General features: G+C 39.1%; 1 protein-coding gene across 2 annotated transcripts in view; it reads right to left on the bottom strand.

Annotated features, from left to right (window-relative positions):
• FBN1 (fibrillin 1) overlaps positions 1-19069 on the bottom strand; it is a 155206-nt gene that overhangs the window by 78278 nt on the left and 57859 nt on the right. For both annotated transcript variants that reach the window (XM_086471589.1, XM_086471590.1), the window contains exons 8-13: positions 14236-14361; positions 10230-10388; positions 6695-6853; positions 5266-5406; positions 4772-4891; positions 1187-1312 (exon numbers count right to left, since the gene is read on the bottom strand). In XM_086471589.1, the coding sequence (XP_086327715.1) occupies positions 1187-1312; positions 4772-4891; positions 5266-5406; positions 6695-6853; positions 10230-10388; positions 14236-14361 (831 nt within the window). The remainder of the gene's footprint in view (positions 1-1186; positions 1313-4771; positions 4892-5265; positions 5407-6694; positions 6854-10229; positions 10389-14235; positions 14362-19069) is intronic.

Here is a 19069-nt window from a genome sequence, read left to right as displayed (position 1 = left end):
TGTGTGTGCACATGTATTCCTAAAAACAAAACTCAATGTATTACAATGCCAGAGATGAAACTGTTTCATAAGTGGATGCAACAGACATTCTGGCAACATATGCAATGGAATTAAAAATGTTTTACCAGACTGCCGATGTCCTGGTTCTTATTACTATTAGCACATGGTATTTGGTGGGAAAGGAAGAAATCAGAATCGAGGGTTTTTTCCAAAATATATTCATTTCCAAATATATTTAGTCAATATAGTTCCATAATAAGATATTTTAAAAGCAGCTTATAGTGCTAAACAGTATCTAAAAAAGAGTCAGGATAAAGAGAGTCTTAAAATGTCTGTCTCTACCAAGGATTAACAGAATCACTGCTAGCACATAAAATCACTGGATCATAATGACATTACAATATATTCAGAATCGTGCTATTTTCCTTAATATTGCAGCTGTCTTGGACAGAAATTACACTTCTAGACATGGTGTGTTTTGTTTTTACTTACAGGCTAAGTCAGACAAAAATAATTTATGATTTAAAAAAAAAAAATCGTGTATCTATCCCAACCAGGAATTTTGGCATTAAGTCTTTGAGCTGAATCACCGAGATAATATTCTGCCAAAAATGTTTCTAAGAACAGTGCTTGAAATTCCTTTAACGTATGAGCAGATCATTGGGAACCCTCCCAAGGATCTTGGGAAGCATGATAAAGAACATTCTTCTTTTTCCCCCCTTTACTAAAGGTCTGGGAGGTAGGAACACATCAATTATGTTTACAAATTTTTCTTAAAACAGTTTTTATGGGTCAGACCAGACTGCATCTACATAAAACACGTTGCTAGTCACTCAGTAAGATCCTATAAAGCATGCTGTTAAACACACAGTAAAATCAGGCAGCATGTGACTTGTGCTCTGTTTTAAAATGTACCACTCCCATCAAAGAAACTGCATTTTGTGATAGTGGTATGTGCTATTTCTCCTGCTGGACAGACATCCCGTTGAGGATTGCCAAGCCAAGGCTCCAGAACTGGCTGCAAAAGACAGTTTACTTGCCCTCCCAGATACAGCGAAAGGTATTAAGAAATTCGATTCCTTGTTCCTTCCCTTCCCCCCCACCAGAGGTCCTTTCTTTTTCATTGATGTGAATAACCTCTTGCAACTGTAATTATGGATACAGAATAATTTCAGAAAAGTCTTACCTTCACAGTTTTTCCCATCAGCTGCCACTTGAAAGCCAGCATTACACACACAGTGAAAACTGCCATCTGTATTTATGCATCGTCCATTATTACAGATTCGACCATTCTGCAAACATTCGTCAATGTCTGAAAGCCAACAGAAAAGAAAAATAAGATATCGGGGGTTTTCTTCTCTATACTCAAGAGCAATTTTTGCCATTTCCCCTTCCCCTAGGTTTTTAACCCTACATGGAAACTGTATTCACCTGGGAAATGATTTATTTTGATTTCCATAACTGAATGTTATGGGGTGGAAAATATTCATCAGCTTTAAACTTCAAGCTGCTGTAAAAGAATTTCAGTTAACATTACCCTGCAGCTTGCTCAAACAAGAATCAGACCCTTTCAATTGTTTTTTTGCATTTTTGTTCATCATGAAAATATTTTTACTGAAGTTTAACTTAACAATAGCTAACTACTGAAGGAAAGATGGGGGAAGCTTGTCTTTTGCTGCTGCTTTGTAAGATAACAGGAAAGTTCGAGACTTTCCCACCTCAGAAGATATTTCTCCTGCTTATTTTATATATCAGATCCTCATTTCCCTCTCTCTGCAGGAGGTGCTTGGCAAGTGCTTTGGAGGACCTAAACAGTGATATCACACGAGGCTGGCAGCTCTCCCTCTCTTCCAAACGAGGGGAGAGGAGATGCTGAGACAGACTGTCTAGACATTTTTCAGATTGCTCAGTCTTCTCCATCATGGCCTGGACCATCTCCCAGAGATTCCTGCACACAGGGGACTCTGCTCACAGAAATCTCAACCAGCCCATGCAGACCTATCTATTGTGCAACCACGCTGTCTTCCCAAATATCCTGGGGTTGCCCTTCCCCTTGCCCTCTCTGCAGAAGTGCATTACTGAGCTTCAGAAAGAAGCAGAGCACAGGGTGTCCTCCCAAATGCCCCTACTCTCTAGACACCTATCTGAGGGGGAACTGATGCCTCTCGAAATTGTGAACCTGTACTTGCTTTCTTAGCAGCGTGGTAGTTCTGGGAAGCTGTTAAGAAATCCCTGAAAATAACTATTCTGCAAGCAAGCAACGAGGGCAGCAGAGGCTAGAGCTGCTCAAGTGACAGCTTACTGCAGTGGCAGCTTGCAGCCCTCTTGACTTCCAGCAAAAGGAACAGGCTTCACAAACCTCACTTCATCTGATAAACAAGCATCACTAATCAATAATGCATAAAAGTGAGTTTTCTCTCTCCTCAGTCCCTTTCCCCCCACTTTTGTGGCACTTGATTGTACCTGAGCCTGGCTTCAGCTACTCCACCAGCTTTCTTCCTTAGGACAAGCAGAAATGCTACAGCATCTCAAGATTTTTCTAACCTTTTAGTTTTTAGAGTTCATTAGAATTTGTACTCTTATGCATCTGATGCCATCTAAATCATGACGCAGAAAACTAACACAGAATCTCATCAGTCTTTACATACACACAGCTGACTGGAGACCCGCTACTACTTTATGCTACATTTCTGATTTTCAAATTATGAAATAACATTGTGGATTATCCCCCTTGCCCCCGCCCTGAGAAACTTGCAAATACGAAAGCTCCCCTCTCACTGAAATGTCCATAATTGCTGCTATCTCCATGTAAGGTCTGACCTCCTCCTCAGAAATGTCGAGTAAATTATAGTAAGCACTTAGCTATTAAAGCTTTGACTCTCATACATTCATAGCTAGCCATCATAAAATTTCACCTTTTTTGAGGTCCATTTTACATCCCCTCTTCTGCAATTCAAAAACTTTTTTTGTTTTGATCACCATGTGACAACCTTATTCAGCTATGTCTCTGACTAATTATTCATTCGGCCAAACTCCTACTAGAACTACAAGGGATGCTCTAAGAGTTCAATCAGTAGCTTGCAATACAGACTGCAATGTCTGCCATGTCTGATAGTCACCTATCAGACTCATCATGCAGGAAAAAATCCTCCCCTAGAACCTCAGAGCAAGGAATAGATAAACATCTGGTCATTATGGAGACTTCATTTTTCAAGAATGTATGTAAGTAATACATTTGCAAAAGCGTATCAGCACAGACACACTTGTACATGCAAAAAATAAAACCTCAACATACAAAGTAGTCATGTGAAGTAATTTTACAGCAAATGCTGATTTTGGCAGGCACCAGTGCTATATGCAGATTTTGCCAAATGCACCCCACTAGCCTTTTTCTTTTCCCTAAACTGGTCCTAAAAATTCCTTCAGAAAACAAAGATTCTGCACATTGTAGCATTTTCCGAACTGCCTGTCAAGCAAGCACAGTTCCCATAGACTGCAAAGGAACTGCTAAGTGACCACACTTTAATGCCATTAAGCTACTGGGCTTCTGACAACCATGTGTTTGTGTAATGAATCAGTCAAATTAAAAGCGTGTGACAAAAATGACTCATGAGTAAATTCATCACCGCTGAGACTCCACTTCAGCACTCCTTCACCACTAGTCAGCTGAACTATGAAGATGCTTCCGCAACATGGCTGTTTGGCAGCATTAGGCCAAATACTCCCAACAACATGCAGCGGTAGTGCTGGCTCTGCATGTCCTCCTGGATTGGAGTAAGCTTCTATACCACAAATACCTTTCTGATTCACAAAGGGAAGGAAAAAAAATTGCACACTATTACAGATAGCTTTCTTCTGGCTTTTTAGAAACTCTCTGCTTCAGAATGAGTGCATGCTCATTTGCAGAAAGCAAAATACGAAGACGAGCTGAGACTCTGAGCATTCAAACATCCTGTTTCATTTAGATGCTTCAGTTCTTATGGAATATCAAAGTAGTCATTCATTCTCCTGCCACAAGTCTATCATTATGACTTAACTACAAAGGACTGCATCCACCTTTCCAGTCAAACTCCCACCCCAGGAGAGTTTGAGAGCCACAGAACCCTGACTACTGAGGAGCTACGCATTCCCCACTCCCACATGAAGACAAGATGAAGACCATTAGGACTATTATTGAGCCTGGTTTTCAAAACACCAACAATGGGGATTCTACACCTTCCCCATCTAGATCTTTCCAGTGCTTCACTACCTTTCCATACCTTATTTAACTTTTCATTGCTGTAATTTATGTTTAGTTCTTTCTCTGACAGTGGGCAGGGACAACACAAGGGCACCGTACTGTTACATTCAGCCACTGGAAGACTTATCTTTCCCCACATCTCTCTTAGGTACCCTTTACATAGGTAAAGGGTCTCTCCAAAGAAGGGATGTTTAAGTATCCTTGAGATCCTCAAGAAGCAAAAGAAAAAGATCTCTCAATAGTTAAAAAAACCAAAAACAAGACCCCAAAAAAAAAAAGACGTCTCTTCCACTTCAAAGCCACAAATGGTGCCCAGATACTTTCAGCACAAGACAAAACGTCTTTCTTCATAACCCAGACTGTGAACAGCCAGCTCAGGCAGGTTAATCATTTTTACTGCCATGTCTGATTTTTTTTTTTTTTTAAAAAAAAAAACTCGTATTCAATACATCTGTTAAATTTTCTTAAAAACTACCTTCCATCCCAGTATGTATACCACAGCACAGATACAACTGTCAAACCATAATTTACCTCGGCACTCGGTTCTAGTTGGGGTGCTCTGATATCCTATGCGACACTGGCATATGTAGGATCCCTGGGTGTTCACACAGTCTCCGCTGATGCATGGATTCTTTTCACATTCGTCAACATCTGAGGAACACAGACAATATATTTTTATTAAGACATTGGTTGAAAGTTATTCAGGTCCGTAGGGACACATTATAGTCACATCACAATAATCACATTATAGTCATAGGTTAGTAAAATAAAATCCTTACTTTTGTGTAATTTTGTGGCATGTTACAAGATTTGTTATATACTGTCTTTAAAGGCAAAACTGCTGTAAAAATAAGTTTGCAGTTGAAAGCAATTAGTTCTTGGAAGCCTATTTATTGGGTTGGTTTTTTTTTGAAGGGGGAGGTTGTTTTTTTTAAGAATTCAGAGTTATTACATTGTGTGGAAAATAATTTTTTTTTCTTTAAAACAAAATTCCCCTCTGTGATTTACAGCAGAAAACCACATACCAATGCATTCCCCTCTAACATCCAGTTGGAATCCTTTGTTGCACTCGCAGCGGTAGCTCCCAGGAGTGGGAATACAGCGCCCATTAAGGCAGAGATGTCGGAATAGTTGGCAATAGTCAGTGAAGTTCACTGGCAAGATCACTGAAATAACAGAGTTGGAAAAATATTTTAATAGTTCATCATCATAATTTTTGGTAATCTGCAACTTGTGCAGCATTTTCCATTAAAAGTCAACATTTACCTTCATCATAGTGTGAATTACATAGTAAAACCAGCATTGGGAGAGAGAAAATGGCACTTTGACTTTCAGAGATTTGTCTCTTTTCATTGTGGCAAGTCTGATCCTGTTTTCCTCTTTTGCAGGACAAAAGAGGTTAGAGTCTGCTCATACCTAGCAGTAAAGCAGGTACGTGGCACCGCGGGGACTCTACTAAAAGCCTACAGCAGCAAAAAGCAGGCAGACAGGTTCAGTTGTCTTCATTTTCATAGACAGCAGAGTGAGAGGAGGGCAGGAATCACCCTGGAAGGTATGCCTATATGGTCTTTGGCAGGCAGACGTGAGCTGGCGCTGTCCGTGCTTCCAGCTGACCAGAAGCTGTGCAGCTACGTCAGCGCAGTGTCAGGCCCGAGTTAACATACTTTGCCTCTCAGGCTTATTAGCTCAGCTTGGTGCTGAACCAAGACTAAATAGTTTCAGCTGGTGCCAGTGCAAGCAGAGCCTGCTTGCATCTGCTCAAAGCATGGGCAAAATGAGCTTGTGTTGACTAGCAAAAGGCTATGCCAAACGACTTCAGGTGGCACGTGCCTACTGCAGACTATATGTAGTAAATGCCCTGTGCAAGGAACAGAATAAGGAATGTATGGGTATTCTGCTCTGGCTTCCTCCTTACTCTAGAGAAGCCTAACCTATCCATGCATATCACTGAAGAAGGTCTTTCTTCCCGTTGGGTCAGCCTCAGTGTCCAGCAGACTTGGTATTTTTATTGGTACCTTTCCTACCTGGCCAAGCGAGAGCGAGGAAAACAACCTGAAAGAAGCTGCTTTCTCCCAGCCAAGCTCTTTAATGTAAGTAACTATCACAACCTAGTCAAAGAGCTATTCGTGTTCCTCAACGTTGACCTGCAGCAAAGCTCACAATAGCCTTAAAATAACAGTAATGTAACTACTAGAATACATGGGCCTCCATACAGACAGTGACGGTGTAATTTTAGATCCTGTCTTAACAGAGAAAACACTTGCATGACGTACACTTGCCGTAAGACACATGGTAACGAGGCTGTGATTAGAAGGATATACAGAGACTATACATCCACATAAAGTAAGCAAAAGATACCAACAGCTGAAGGGAGCACATTGCTCCTGAGAAATGCATGTTTTTAAAGAAGCTAAATGCAAATGGTGCAGGGAAAGGTTATTATTTCTTTCTTACCATGAGGTGGTGGAGCCCGAGATGGATAGACAATTTCTGGCTGTTGAGGAGGGTAAACACCAGGAAGGAGTGGTGGCGGGATGACATCAGGACGGCCCGGAGGAAGGTCAGGTCTTGCTGGCAGCAGTGCAGCTACTGTGCACAATTTGCGATACTCATCTGAAACATGAAAACACGAATGCTGTTTTAGACTCTTGCAGCATTTCTATTTAAGACAACCCTCCCCCTTTTCACAGTGTTTCAGATTAGCAACAACATAATCTGGAAAATCTGAGCCTATATGTTTTCTTCATAGTAACACAAGCTTTGCTCTGTGAATCGAGTCATTAACCTATAGCAGGGTATCAATACTACTTGTCAGAAGACTGCTAGTAAAAACATAACATAACTGACATTCTGGATATGAAACTGAACTGTGAGGGGGGGGACACCTGATCTTAAACTAGTTAGTCTTCTTTCAGGCAAAATGTTTGATGAACTCAGTAGGAAGTTTATCTAAAGAAGGACTTTTGGACTTGATCCCAAGTTAATTTAATAGAAGGCTTGCCACGGAGTTAGAAAAACACTGAATAGAGAAAAAAGCCCAGTTTCAACTGGTTTCCTTAAAAGTTAACCTCCTAAAACAAAGAAATAGAAATATAAGCAATGAGGCAAAACCAATTAGAGAATGAATACACTAACACTATTTCCCTGTAAAAATGAAGTTTGCCAGTAAAAGCAGAAACCAAATGAGGTACAGTCTAAGGAGCAGAGACAAACAGACACCGAGTCAGATCCACAGCAAGTTCATCCTTTTCCAGATTATGGGAAAATGATCTATTTTGCTGTAAGCAGAGTCTATGCTGAGTGTTACGCATTCTCCTATTGTTTATCTCTATTAGTGGCATCTGCCCTACTGCCCCACTTTTCCTCCCATCCCCAACTCTTTTGTCTTTGGGAAGTGTGGGTTTGGAACTTGGGATCCAAAGAATGCACGCAGAGTATCACAATTAAAGACATTTCCAGCTGACCTAATTCATGTCCACATTTGTGTGTACACAAATAACTATTTGTGCAGCCAATATCTTTGAACTTCAAAATTTTAAAGTTTATGGCACAACAGGGGAGAGGAATTATATAATGAAAACAGAATGCGACAGAGATGCATGAATTCCTGAAACAATATGAAAAATGAGAACTGAAAAATAAATTCAGTGTTGGGAGAACTAAGCTGGATATTTCAGCCTTCAACACTTTCATCTCACTTCTATTTCCACCTGTAAAATACATTAGAAGCTCTTCCTGAATCACAGAGGATTTGTTAAATAAACATGGTAGCCTAAAGTTCTCCTTTTCCTGATTATGATCTTTGCATTTATTTTAATGCTCTTAGGTAATCAGTCTGTTTCATGTGTCGCTGCATTTCCCTCTATTTTTCCTTCGAGTAATTTTAATCTTTAAATCATTCCCAAGAAGATTTTATTGTATTATGTATTGTATTTTGTTTATTTGTTAGGTTTTTTCCCTAGCTTTCTACTTTGCCTACTGAATCTACTCTCAATCAGCGGTCTACCCGTGATAAAACAGAGACATTCAGAAGAAACAGTGTCTGTGTATGTACACAAATTCCAATATGCACGTTTGCTAATGATGGTAGTTTTAATAGTCAATTCCATAAACACAAATTTTCTACAACCCACTGATAAGTCTTTGTAAAAGAAACTGTACTGTATTTCTTCGTTACTTTAGACTGGAATACCCAATTACCCAAAGCCAATCCACCAGGACACTAGGCCTTCCATACAAAAAGAAGTCATGGCCTTGGGGCTGCCCATTGGTTGAACGGAATTAGCATACACAAAGGGACTGCTGAGGTGAGAATTGAACACACACATGGCTGAATGCCTGAGATACCACTTTTAAAGTATTTATAGTGTCAATGGTAAACCCTGTCATTCCACATAAACAATTATTGCCATGTTATGCAAGGAAATACAGTGCAAGCCTTTTTTATTGCAACTTTAATCTCCATGTATAATTTCTAGCAATAAACAGCCTATTTTATAGTAACATCTGGGTCTGCTGCCCGCATTGAAAATGCAACCACTTGGTTACCACTTTATATTGCAGTAAATCTCCATTTCAGAGTTAGAGAGACATGGGGCCACTGACAGCTCTAAATTCCTTATTGTGCTTTCTCAGGATATATTAAGGAATAACTGAACTTGATTAAATAATGACAGCAATACCTTACATACATGTAAGGCCTTTCAAAGAGTTTCAAAGCACTTTTGAAAAGAGTAATTTGTAGACTCAATTTATGTCCCAAGTCAGACACCGAAAAAAAAAAAAAAAGAAGTAAAAAAAAAAAAGTGGCATGTAACCATGATCTGGAAGACCTTGCATGGATTTATGAGTCAGGAAGTCCTGGGTTCTAGCTCCTTCTCCACCATGTCTCAGTCTGCGGCCTTCGCCAAATTACTTCACTTTTCCACCAAGATTATTCACCAGTTAGATATGAATAATTAGAAAGTATGCAAAGGAAACACAGACTGTGTTAAGACTGAAAGCTTCCTCCTTGTCTTCCTATTTCAGTTAAGCATCAACTAGATTACACTATTTTGTTAGCATTATTCTAGCCAGTCTTGGACATTTAACATGTTTAAATATTATTAATGAGATAGTGACAGAACCAGGAAGAATATTCCAAGAGTTCTGAACATAGATCTCTGCTCCAGTATTACGCAGTTTCACTCAAAGGATTAAAAGCAAGAATAATAAACACTCCCATACATGACCTCTGACAATTCCTTCAAAGTTACACAGCTGTAGTGTTAGAACCCCCATTCCTCCCTAAACTCTGCACCTCCCTTGAGCTCCTCCCATCAATCCTTAAGTTTCTTGTATTCTTCTTTTCTAAAGCATTTCATTAGGTCTCCAGCCCTAAACAATCTCAAAACCAACTTTCCTCCACTCCCTCACACTTAAGTTTCACAATCTTCTACCACCTTCTCTAAATTCAAGTCTCACATTATCAGGGGATCTCAATACACAGGGAGGTAATAAAGTACAGCACATTTTGGTAGCAGACAGAAACCATGTTCTGTGTCAAACTTCAGGAAATAAATGGCACCCCAGAAAGCCAGACATTAAGAGGAAGGCAACCTCTTGGATATTTTCCAGTGAGAATGAAGCTGCAGAGGGAATAGGGATCTTTTAGAAGGCTCTGTAGAAAGTAACCTGAGGCTGAAGAGGATGTTGAAAAAATATGAATAAGGTGAGGTCAGACTAACCAGGCTACAAAACATTAACTAGCAACAGATAAAATCCTTTGTTTATGTCTGCTTGCCCTAGCCTACTGGGTTTCCTGAGCAACCTGCCATAGGAGGCTCTGCTTTAAGCAGGGGGATTGGACTAAACTATCTTCCAAGGTGCCCTCCAATCTCAACCATTCTGTGTCATTCTTTAATGAAAACGTTACTGATTAAAAAAAAATAAAAATCACTTCCTAATTCAGTGTTCAACCACACGCATAAGAATACAGGTGGATTCATACCAGTGGATCTGATTGGGCACATTTCTGGTGCGGTGGCTGCACCAGAAGACCAGCATCGGCCACTGTCACAGCAACACTGCATTTTGGACAAAGGCTGGGGGAGCTGATTGCCGCAGCGCCCGTTGGTCAGCGAGGAGAAGCAGTATCCAGGACGCACATCTACCGAGAGAAAGAAATGGATATGTAATCATCAGTCCAATGAAGAACGTGACTTTCACAAAGGGGAAAAGTCCTGTTTTTCTTCGTTGAATACATTATCGATGACATAGCACTTGCAACATTACAATCAGAAAAAAAAGGCAGAAAACCAGGAAAATCTAGATATTTGAGCTGCTTTGGATTCAAGTGTAACACCTCCTGTGAGAAAGCTGAAGTGAAATATGGAATAGTAATATATTAATGGAGGCAAAAATAGAATAGAAATGTGTATTCAGTACATAATAAAATATGCTTCTGTGCCCTTAAAGAAAAACTGCAGTGTCATCTCTATTAAAATCAATTCTGTTTAAGCTTTGATTTGAAAGGCACTGATGCACAGCAATAAACTCACAGCACTGTAGCTTTCAAAACATGAACTCATTTTTCATCAGTCATAGCTTCCCCAGCTGAAGTATGTAGTGATTTGATAAGATATAGGCTTGCATGCAAGACACAGCAACACAGCTTTAACTGGTGCCACCACGGTGTTTATGAAGATGTGCTGGCTTCCAGTCTGAAAAGGATATGCACGTGCTGTACAAAGAACGTCCTGTACCCAGATATCACACACTCAGCTCTAACAACATGGCAGAGAGAACCCCCAGCTTAGAGAAGGGAGAGAAAATGTGGATAGGAGCAAAATTAATAAATAAATCCATAAATAAATAATCTTGTGATACGATCTGAAGCTCTGAGCAATTGTTTCACAATATGTCACATCATGTCAAAGTCAATACAAGCTGTGGTGTGATCTGATGTTGTACAATAAACCAGACCAAGTTTGTTTCCAAAATATACGAACATTTGCTGTCAAAATGTAGAGGAAGAAGTTGCAGACATAACCTTACAACAGCAGACACCATTCCCTAAAGAAACAGTATCTCAGTTATCCAGGGCATGGTGGATTCATCTGTCTAGTAACAGTGCTTTCCAGAGGTTACAAACTATTCTAATAGACATAAGAAAAAGCAGGGAAGTTTCTTATTATTTTGAGGAAATTGATATATAGTGATGGTTCTGCCTTTTATTATCTGGAACCCTGAACATGGATATTACTGGCAGTACAGCTAAAAGAGTCAGTTGGCCTTTGCTTCCAAACTTTTGTTAGTTCACTCATATTATCATATAACGGAAATCTGAAACCAAGAAAAAAATAAATCTACTTGGTTCTATTACTGGTCCTCCACTATCTCCTGGTACCCAATTAAACCACCAAACACATCCACTCTTTCATCTACCATTTTAAAAATCAAATCAAGCCCTGATGCAAACTGTTCCCCAAAGAGGAAACTGTTCTCCAGTATCCCTGGAAAGATACTCAGATGCTTGGTGTGATGGTGGGGTGGATGGTAAGGAAGGAAGTCCTACCAGACCTTATCATCATCCTCTGTAATTCATCATTCTCAGTTTTGGTCAGCAACAAGTTTTGAAACACTTAAAAGCAGTAATGCACAGAAGTGGAAAAGGATCTGCATGGGATCTATGCAAGCACACAATGTGCCATAAAAAGGTAAACACACAGTAAACATCTTTGTCTACCTATAGGTGTAAGAACTTACCCAAAAGCCACAACATTTTCAGAAAAATACAGTAAGTTTGTGAGAAAAATGCCAAATCTTTCCATATTCCTAATCAAAAAGTGATTCTTTTTTTCTCTTTTTCCTCTTTCATTTTCTGTTCCAAACCATAAAACATACAAATAAGGGCAAGAAAAGCAGTAAACAACTTTTTTACCGTTACAGCTTTTAATGTTTTAATAATTTTCACCAAAAAAAAAATTAGCATTCTGAAAAGGCAAGAAATCACCATGAAAATAACTTTCAAGAAAAATATGCCTCTCAAAAAAAAAAAAAAAAAAAAAAAAAGAAGAACCACCCATCGAAAAGTATCACTGACTAAACAAATTTGTGCCAGCTGGAAGTATGCACTAGCAGCTTGTACTTGGGTTGAGATGTCCTGCTCTTGTTTCTGCTCTTCAGCTCTAGTAGATATTATCTTTGCTTTGTCTATTCTAATTTTTAAGGTTTGTAATAATGAAACTGCTGGTTCTTCCTTTGGATGTTTGGCTCCAGTGCTGCTCAGTTTGAGTCCCATAAGGGATACATTTCTCAGAAGCACTTCCTCATCTCTAACAGAATAGACACGTTCAACTAACACTTTTCACTTAAGACAGGCATGTTGTAATTAAATCAAGATTACATGTTTTGCCCAGCTCAAATACAGATTTGGGCTCTGTCCTTGTTAATATGGCAAGTATTCAATATGCATATTAGACACGAATCTAAAATATCTGTAGATAATTAATAATGCTTCCCATTTAGCATGTTTTACTTTGGACTGAAAGCCAAAATTTTAATGATGGCTCATAGTCTGGCATATTACTTAACACAGCCTGTCATCATTTAAATACCCAATTCTTTTGCTGAACTATTTCAGCCTACAAATACAGCGGGCAAAAAAGACTGGAAAACTGCAGGAATATAAAAGGGGTGTGAATGTTGGGCAGTCCTGACTGAGCAATGACTATAAAAAATAAAAAGCAAATGGAAGTTGTGCATCTCTAAAAATTTTTTGTTACAGAAAGGTAAATCTCCCTTATAAATATTAAGTTCAAGTGGCAATCAATGACTTAATGATCCACAGTCATTTATGAGCTATCAATATGAAGCAATGAAAGTAACACCCACTGGCATTTTAAGTGTACAGTATGGGTTCAATCTACCAAAAATGCTGTTCTTAATAATGGAAGAAATATAGTTCATTTCTCACAACCTGCAGAAACAGAATGGCACCGTTCAGAATGAATCATAATCCGAACTACTTCCAGATCTCTTGGGGACATTAATATCCTTTGGTACTTTTGTCTGTGAAATTTATGTTTTTTTCAATTTTTTCCCTAATGATTTTCTACCAAAGGTACCAAACACAGGGTGCTCTCTTGAACCCCAGTGCTGGCACTGTGTCTGAGCCTTTAAATAAACAAGCCAAAACTGAGGAAATAAACTTTTCATTTGATTCTCTAATGACAAAAATTCCTCAAAATTCAGCACTGGCAGTGAAAAAAAGAAATTACTGTGTAAAAATTTAAAAAAAATAATATATAATTAATTGAATATTTGATCTGTCTCAGAGCAGGGTATATGCTTCCCAGAAGCAATACGTGCTAACACTATTCTTTCATGGCTTTGGCAATGCAGTGGCAGTCATTTAATTCACAAAGTCCTTTGTTTCCTGGTCTGGCCTTTGGAAGATAGGTTCTGCTTTGCCACAACGAAAGCCTGAAGGAACAGCACCACCAAATCATCCATATCATGAAAGCATATACAAATGTCCCACACCCAGTTTATCACACTACTTCCTTTAACGAAAAACATTTGCATTAAGGTCATAACACTTGGAATGAGTAAAAAAAAGTAGCTGTTTGGGGTGATTACCTTCTTTCTCAAGTGTATTTACTTTTCTAAATGACTGCTGAATATTTAACATGAACTAAATCAAACTTGAGAGACAGAGTATCAAGGAGATGTGTTAAATAAATTCTGCCTATATTAAGGCAACAAATATGACATAACAGAAAAACTGTAGCAAGAAAAATGAAAGGGAAGGTCGCACCAAAAAGGGAAAGAGGAAAGACACGCTGCAAATGGAAAACTCATTTCAGAATACTTATATAGGCACGTAATATACGTCTACATAAAAGGATTTCAAGATCTTGAGTTGAAATATGTTTCTGGTACACTGTTATCCATTTTAGATATTCATGAATGTTCATGACACCTACTGTCATTATTTACAGGATTCTACTCACCTATGCACTTTAAGCCATCAGGAGCTGTATAAAACCCTGGAGGACACTTGCAGAAGTAACTGCTAACCGTGTTTGAACACTCTCCTCCATCACAGATTCCAGGAATGGTGCTGCATTCATCAATATCTTCAAGGCAAAAAGAGGCAGAGGCAGGTTAGTTAAATGAATTCTGGCATGAGAATAGGTATTTTCTAACTAGCATTAATGAACTCAGTGTGGTCTGAGACCTCCTCTTAACTTATGTACTAGGGGCATAATCAGCAGTTTTGAGTCAGGATCTTTTGTTAGGCATTTTATAAACACAAGTGAAACAGAACCTAAGAAAATATTGTATCTGTAAATTGCAAAAAGCCGGAGAGTTTGTTTTACTGCTTAAAAATGATGGATGAAAATCTTAAACTGCAGATGGGATTTACTAACTGTAAGTAAACCATAACCCCTCCAGTTGGAATTCTGCACATTAGAATTAAAAAAACTGTCACAGGACCTGTAATGACCATAGTGATCAGGAGCTTAACCGTTATGTGGTATCTCCAGCAGCACATCGTCTCCTGTACTGAGGCAATAGTTCAATACTGACTCAAAGGGAAGTTTAGCACCTACTGAATTGCCCATCCTTCTTACTGCACTTAGGTTTTTCTTGGAAATACCCCATATAAAAGCACTGAGCAGCTCGGCACTGTTTAACTAATGCAATGTGACAGGATTATAGCTCAAAGCAGGATGACTGCAGGCAACAAAAATTACCTTTCCTGGCTTTCTCTACTAAACGAAAGTTCTAAAGTTTCAACAAATTTCTAGACAGTAACTGAAACATCTACTGGAGAAGTCAGGCAATGTCCGTAATTTCCCTTAGATTCTGTCAGCAATTATTTAAAAACAAAAGTCTGTATTGTGAATTTCTTCACTAATGAATCTCAATCGATATACTAAATCATCATCGTAGATCCAATGCAGAAAGATTTTCACTCTGCAGAAAAAATCCCTAACAAATACCTTCTTATACCTAATCACATCTGTATAAATGAACAGAGGGAACTTGAAGGGTTTCTTCCACAGCTAGGAGTTTGTTATCTACAGCCATGTGAATCACAACCTATGCCAGCCCCAGTTGCTCCTGAATTACCATCAGTAGCATGCCTGTGATGTGTAGTTACTTTCCCCCTGGTTTCCAGTGAGTGTCTTAACAATGCAGCTGTATCTACTTAGCACTGCTCTCATCTAGGAACCTGGAGTCCAGCTGAGCTTAAAAACAGCTCGCTTTTTTCCATGGTACCTACAAGAATCATCACAGCAAAGCAGAGCAGAAAGGGAGGTTCTTTTCTAGAGTGATCAATGACAACTGCCTGCCACAGCCATCTACAATCACCCAGTTGGTCTCCCGACAGGAAGAATCCAGCCAGAAACAATGGCCTTATAGGATTCTATCCAACCTCTTCTCCAGAGATCTACAGACAGATAGACACATGGCTGTAATAATGATTTCACCAACCACAAAAATTTCTGAGATGAAATACTGCAACACCACCCAACACGCTAAGGCAAGGAGTGAATAATATCACAGTCATTAAAAACGATTGGAGGAATTTAAATGTAACGCCTAAATTGGAATTTGGCCCCAACAGATGGGGGAACACCCAAAGTCCCACAAGACCGTTAATGAGTGTTTTAGCAAGCAGAAAGGATCTGTGTTCCACTTTTTCTGTGAAGACAGTAATACAAAAATTCAGTAATATAAAAATTAACAATTCCTCTTCCCCTAGGTAAAGCCCTGGGTGCTCTAATTCTTTTGTGGCCCCTTGCCTTTGCAGGAAAGGAGTGGAGGGACTAGGGTTGGCATACAGATAACCAGACCTTGCAGATTGACCCATCCTAAGCAGCGCGAGGCCTTGGGCCGCCTGTGCACACATTCTAGCATCTTGCTAGCTGTCGTGATGTTGGTCACATTCCTCGCTTGGGTGTGTGAGAGGGGTGTGACTTTTTGTTCAGTGCTACTTCAAGGGTGTTGCCAAAGCGTCAAGTCCGGGTGCCGTGGGAGCACTGCTAAGACTTCTGGCTTCTGCTCCAGGATTATACTCCACAGGAGTCCCAAAAAGTCTCAGTGACAAAAAATGTGGAAATTGAATTTTGGTCTGAATAAAGCCCTTAATTAACAGAGAAAAATGCAGTCGTAAATGGATCACATTCAAGCATTTTCTGACTCAAATTCACCAATGTTTATCTTAAAGTCAGTGTTGCCACTGTTTATATAGAGCCCGACCTTTTTAAAAGCAAAATCATCACTCTTTATTTTAGGGTTGAGCCTAACCCAAACAGTATTTCACTATTTATATTAGTGTTGACATTCATATAAGCAATATTGTCATTGTTAAGTGTGCAAGTTTTATAAAGGTAAGTATACTCGATGTACTCACAGATGTAAATGTCACTCCAGGAAAAATTAATCCCCCTAATCACCACAAAAAAAGTGTTTACCTCAGCATTAATGCAACTGGTTATATGAAGCAGAGAAATAATCTAACACTTAAAATATAGTTTTCCACCAGCTATGCTAATAAAGAGAACTTCATCCAGCACACCTCATTTCCCATCTTGTTGCGTTGTCTCACTGTACCTGATGATTTCTATCACGCTCGTACTGTAATGGGAACACACTGAAAAAACAGTACTGGTGATTCAGCAGGTAGCTCCCAGTTCTACTAAACCAGTGACCAAGGACACACTACAGCTGCCAGAAGTCCTGCTTGCTGGATAGGAAGTTAAACCAAGCACATAATCAGACCTTATTATTATGTATTAGAATTAATTACAGTTAATTACTATAAGGTAAATACCTTATGTTAGAGATTTCAACTTAAAACTCAAAAGGATAATTTAAAAAAGCAGAGTGGATATTCCGTTGTTACATGACCATACTCTTCATTGCTGAACCATTATCCTATTTCATGCCACTGGCATAAGGGTGCTACTTTTAATTCTTTGAATTGTATTAATACCTACACAGCTTCAACTAAAATCGCTTGGTACATGCAGTATGAAGAGGTACTGAAAGTAAGTTTCTGCCTGCTGAGGTGCAAAAATTTACAGGTACAGAATTGAAGAAAGAAAACTTCATCTTATCTTTGCAGCCAGGCGATCATTCCAAAGGGATTTCACAAGATGGGGCATGAAATCTGTGGCACGATTTGGGAATGAACCAAGCTATCTCAGGTTCTTGGGTCCAGCGCAGGCTCTGAAGGTGGTGGTTGTTTTGTCTGGGGTTTTTTTGTTCTTTAGGTTTTTTCAGTTGGTTTATTTTCATGATTCAGTAATCAAAAAATATATAGGAATGTTTGTACAATGCAGCCTATGCAAGCCTGCAGTTCTCAGTTTTTCAAGTACTAATACTTAACAAGGCACATGTTCAGCCATTTCTGTTCACCATGTTCTTGGTACTTCTTCCACAGAAGGAAACACTTGCAACATTGCTCTACCCTAAATATGGGTTACTTTCTGACAAAACCATTGGTAGCCAATACGAAAACCATGCTATGTACAAACTCTTCTGAAATTGCTTTCCCTAACCTGTAATGAAGTTCTAAAGTTTGCTTGAAATACGGATTTTTCTTTTGAAAGAGTAAGTCATAATAATTCCAAAATTACTAAAAAATTTTGAGTGCTTTCTTAAAGGCACCTGATGCAAGAAAGAGTGGTGGATGCACACCTTTCTCAGTCAAACACCTTCATGATATTGAAAGTTGGCACTCCAAAAACACTAACCACTTACAAAACTTGTCTGCTCAAATTAATTTTTCTGATGACTGAAAGGAGGATCAGATGTAAGAGTTTAAACATTATCTGGACTCCACCGTAAAGAAGATTGATCGAAACTGTGCAATTGACACATTTTAATATTTTGTTTCTTATGTATCCAAAATTCTCTTAAAGCAAAGAGGCATCTATGCCTGTAGTGATAGGATGATGGGTAACAATTTCAAACCGAAAGAGGGGAGATTTAGATCAGATATTAGGAAGAAGTTCTTCACTGTGAGGGTGGTGAGGCACTGGCACAGGTTGCCCAGAGAAGCTGTGGCTGCCCCCTCCCTGGCAGTGTTCAAGGACGGGCTGGATGGGGCTTGGAGCCACCTGGTCTGGTGGAAGGTGTCCCTGCCCACGGCAGGGGGATTGGGACAAGATGATCTTTAAGGTCGCTTCCAACCCAAACCATTCTATTATATTACAGGGAGAAAAAATACTATCAAATCACAATTAAAAATTAATAAGATTCCATAATCACACACTGCAAATTTCCACGCTAATACCTAGCACCTGCTGCACTTCCAAAATAGGATGCCCAATAAGGAAAGATAAAATGTTTGTCCTTCTTTTAACACCTGCCACTGTAAGGATGAGTTTAGAGAATAGTCCTGCAGTCTTCTCTCAGCAGTGTCAAACTCCCATTAACATTAAACACAGTTTACCTGAGCAGGTGGGAATGTGTTGAAACTTCCAGTCACATACACTTTTTGGTCAAAAGATCCACACAGAGTCATGTGCCTCAAGCACTTCTAAAGCAACATAGCGGTTCAAAAGTATTTTAGTTTTAGTGTTTAATTTGTTTCAATGTACCTTTAAGTCTGTAAAATGTTACATGAATAAAAGCCTGGAAAAAGCTGCAGGGACAATATTTAAGATTCTCTGGTTTAGAAGGAGAAAGGACCATTATTCTTATTTGGTTTGAAGAATGCTATTTGCATATTCAAGGCAAAAGAGACTGGAAAGTTTGTCACAAACCTCTAAACAAACTTAGCCCCAAAAAGACTACTTTCCTCCCTTTACTTTCAGAAGAAACTTC

Source organism: Leptosomus discolor, chromosome 11, assembly GCF_034619465.1.
Source record: "Leptosomus discolor isolate bLepDis1 chromosome 11, bLepDis1.hap2, whole genome shotgun sequence".
NCBI lineage: Eukaryota > Metazoa > Chordata > Aves > Leptosomiformes > Leptosomidae > Leptosomus > Leptosomus discolor.
The sequence above is the reverse complement of the archived record's forward strand: the minus strand, read 5'-3'. Positions and strand labels throughout refer to the sequence as shown.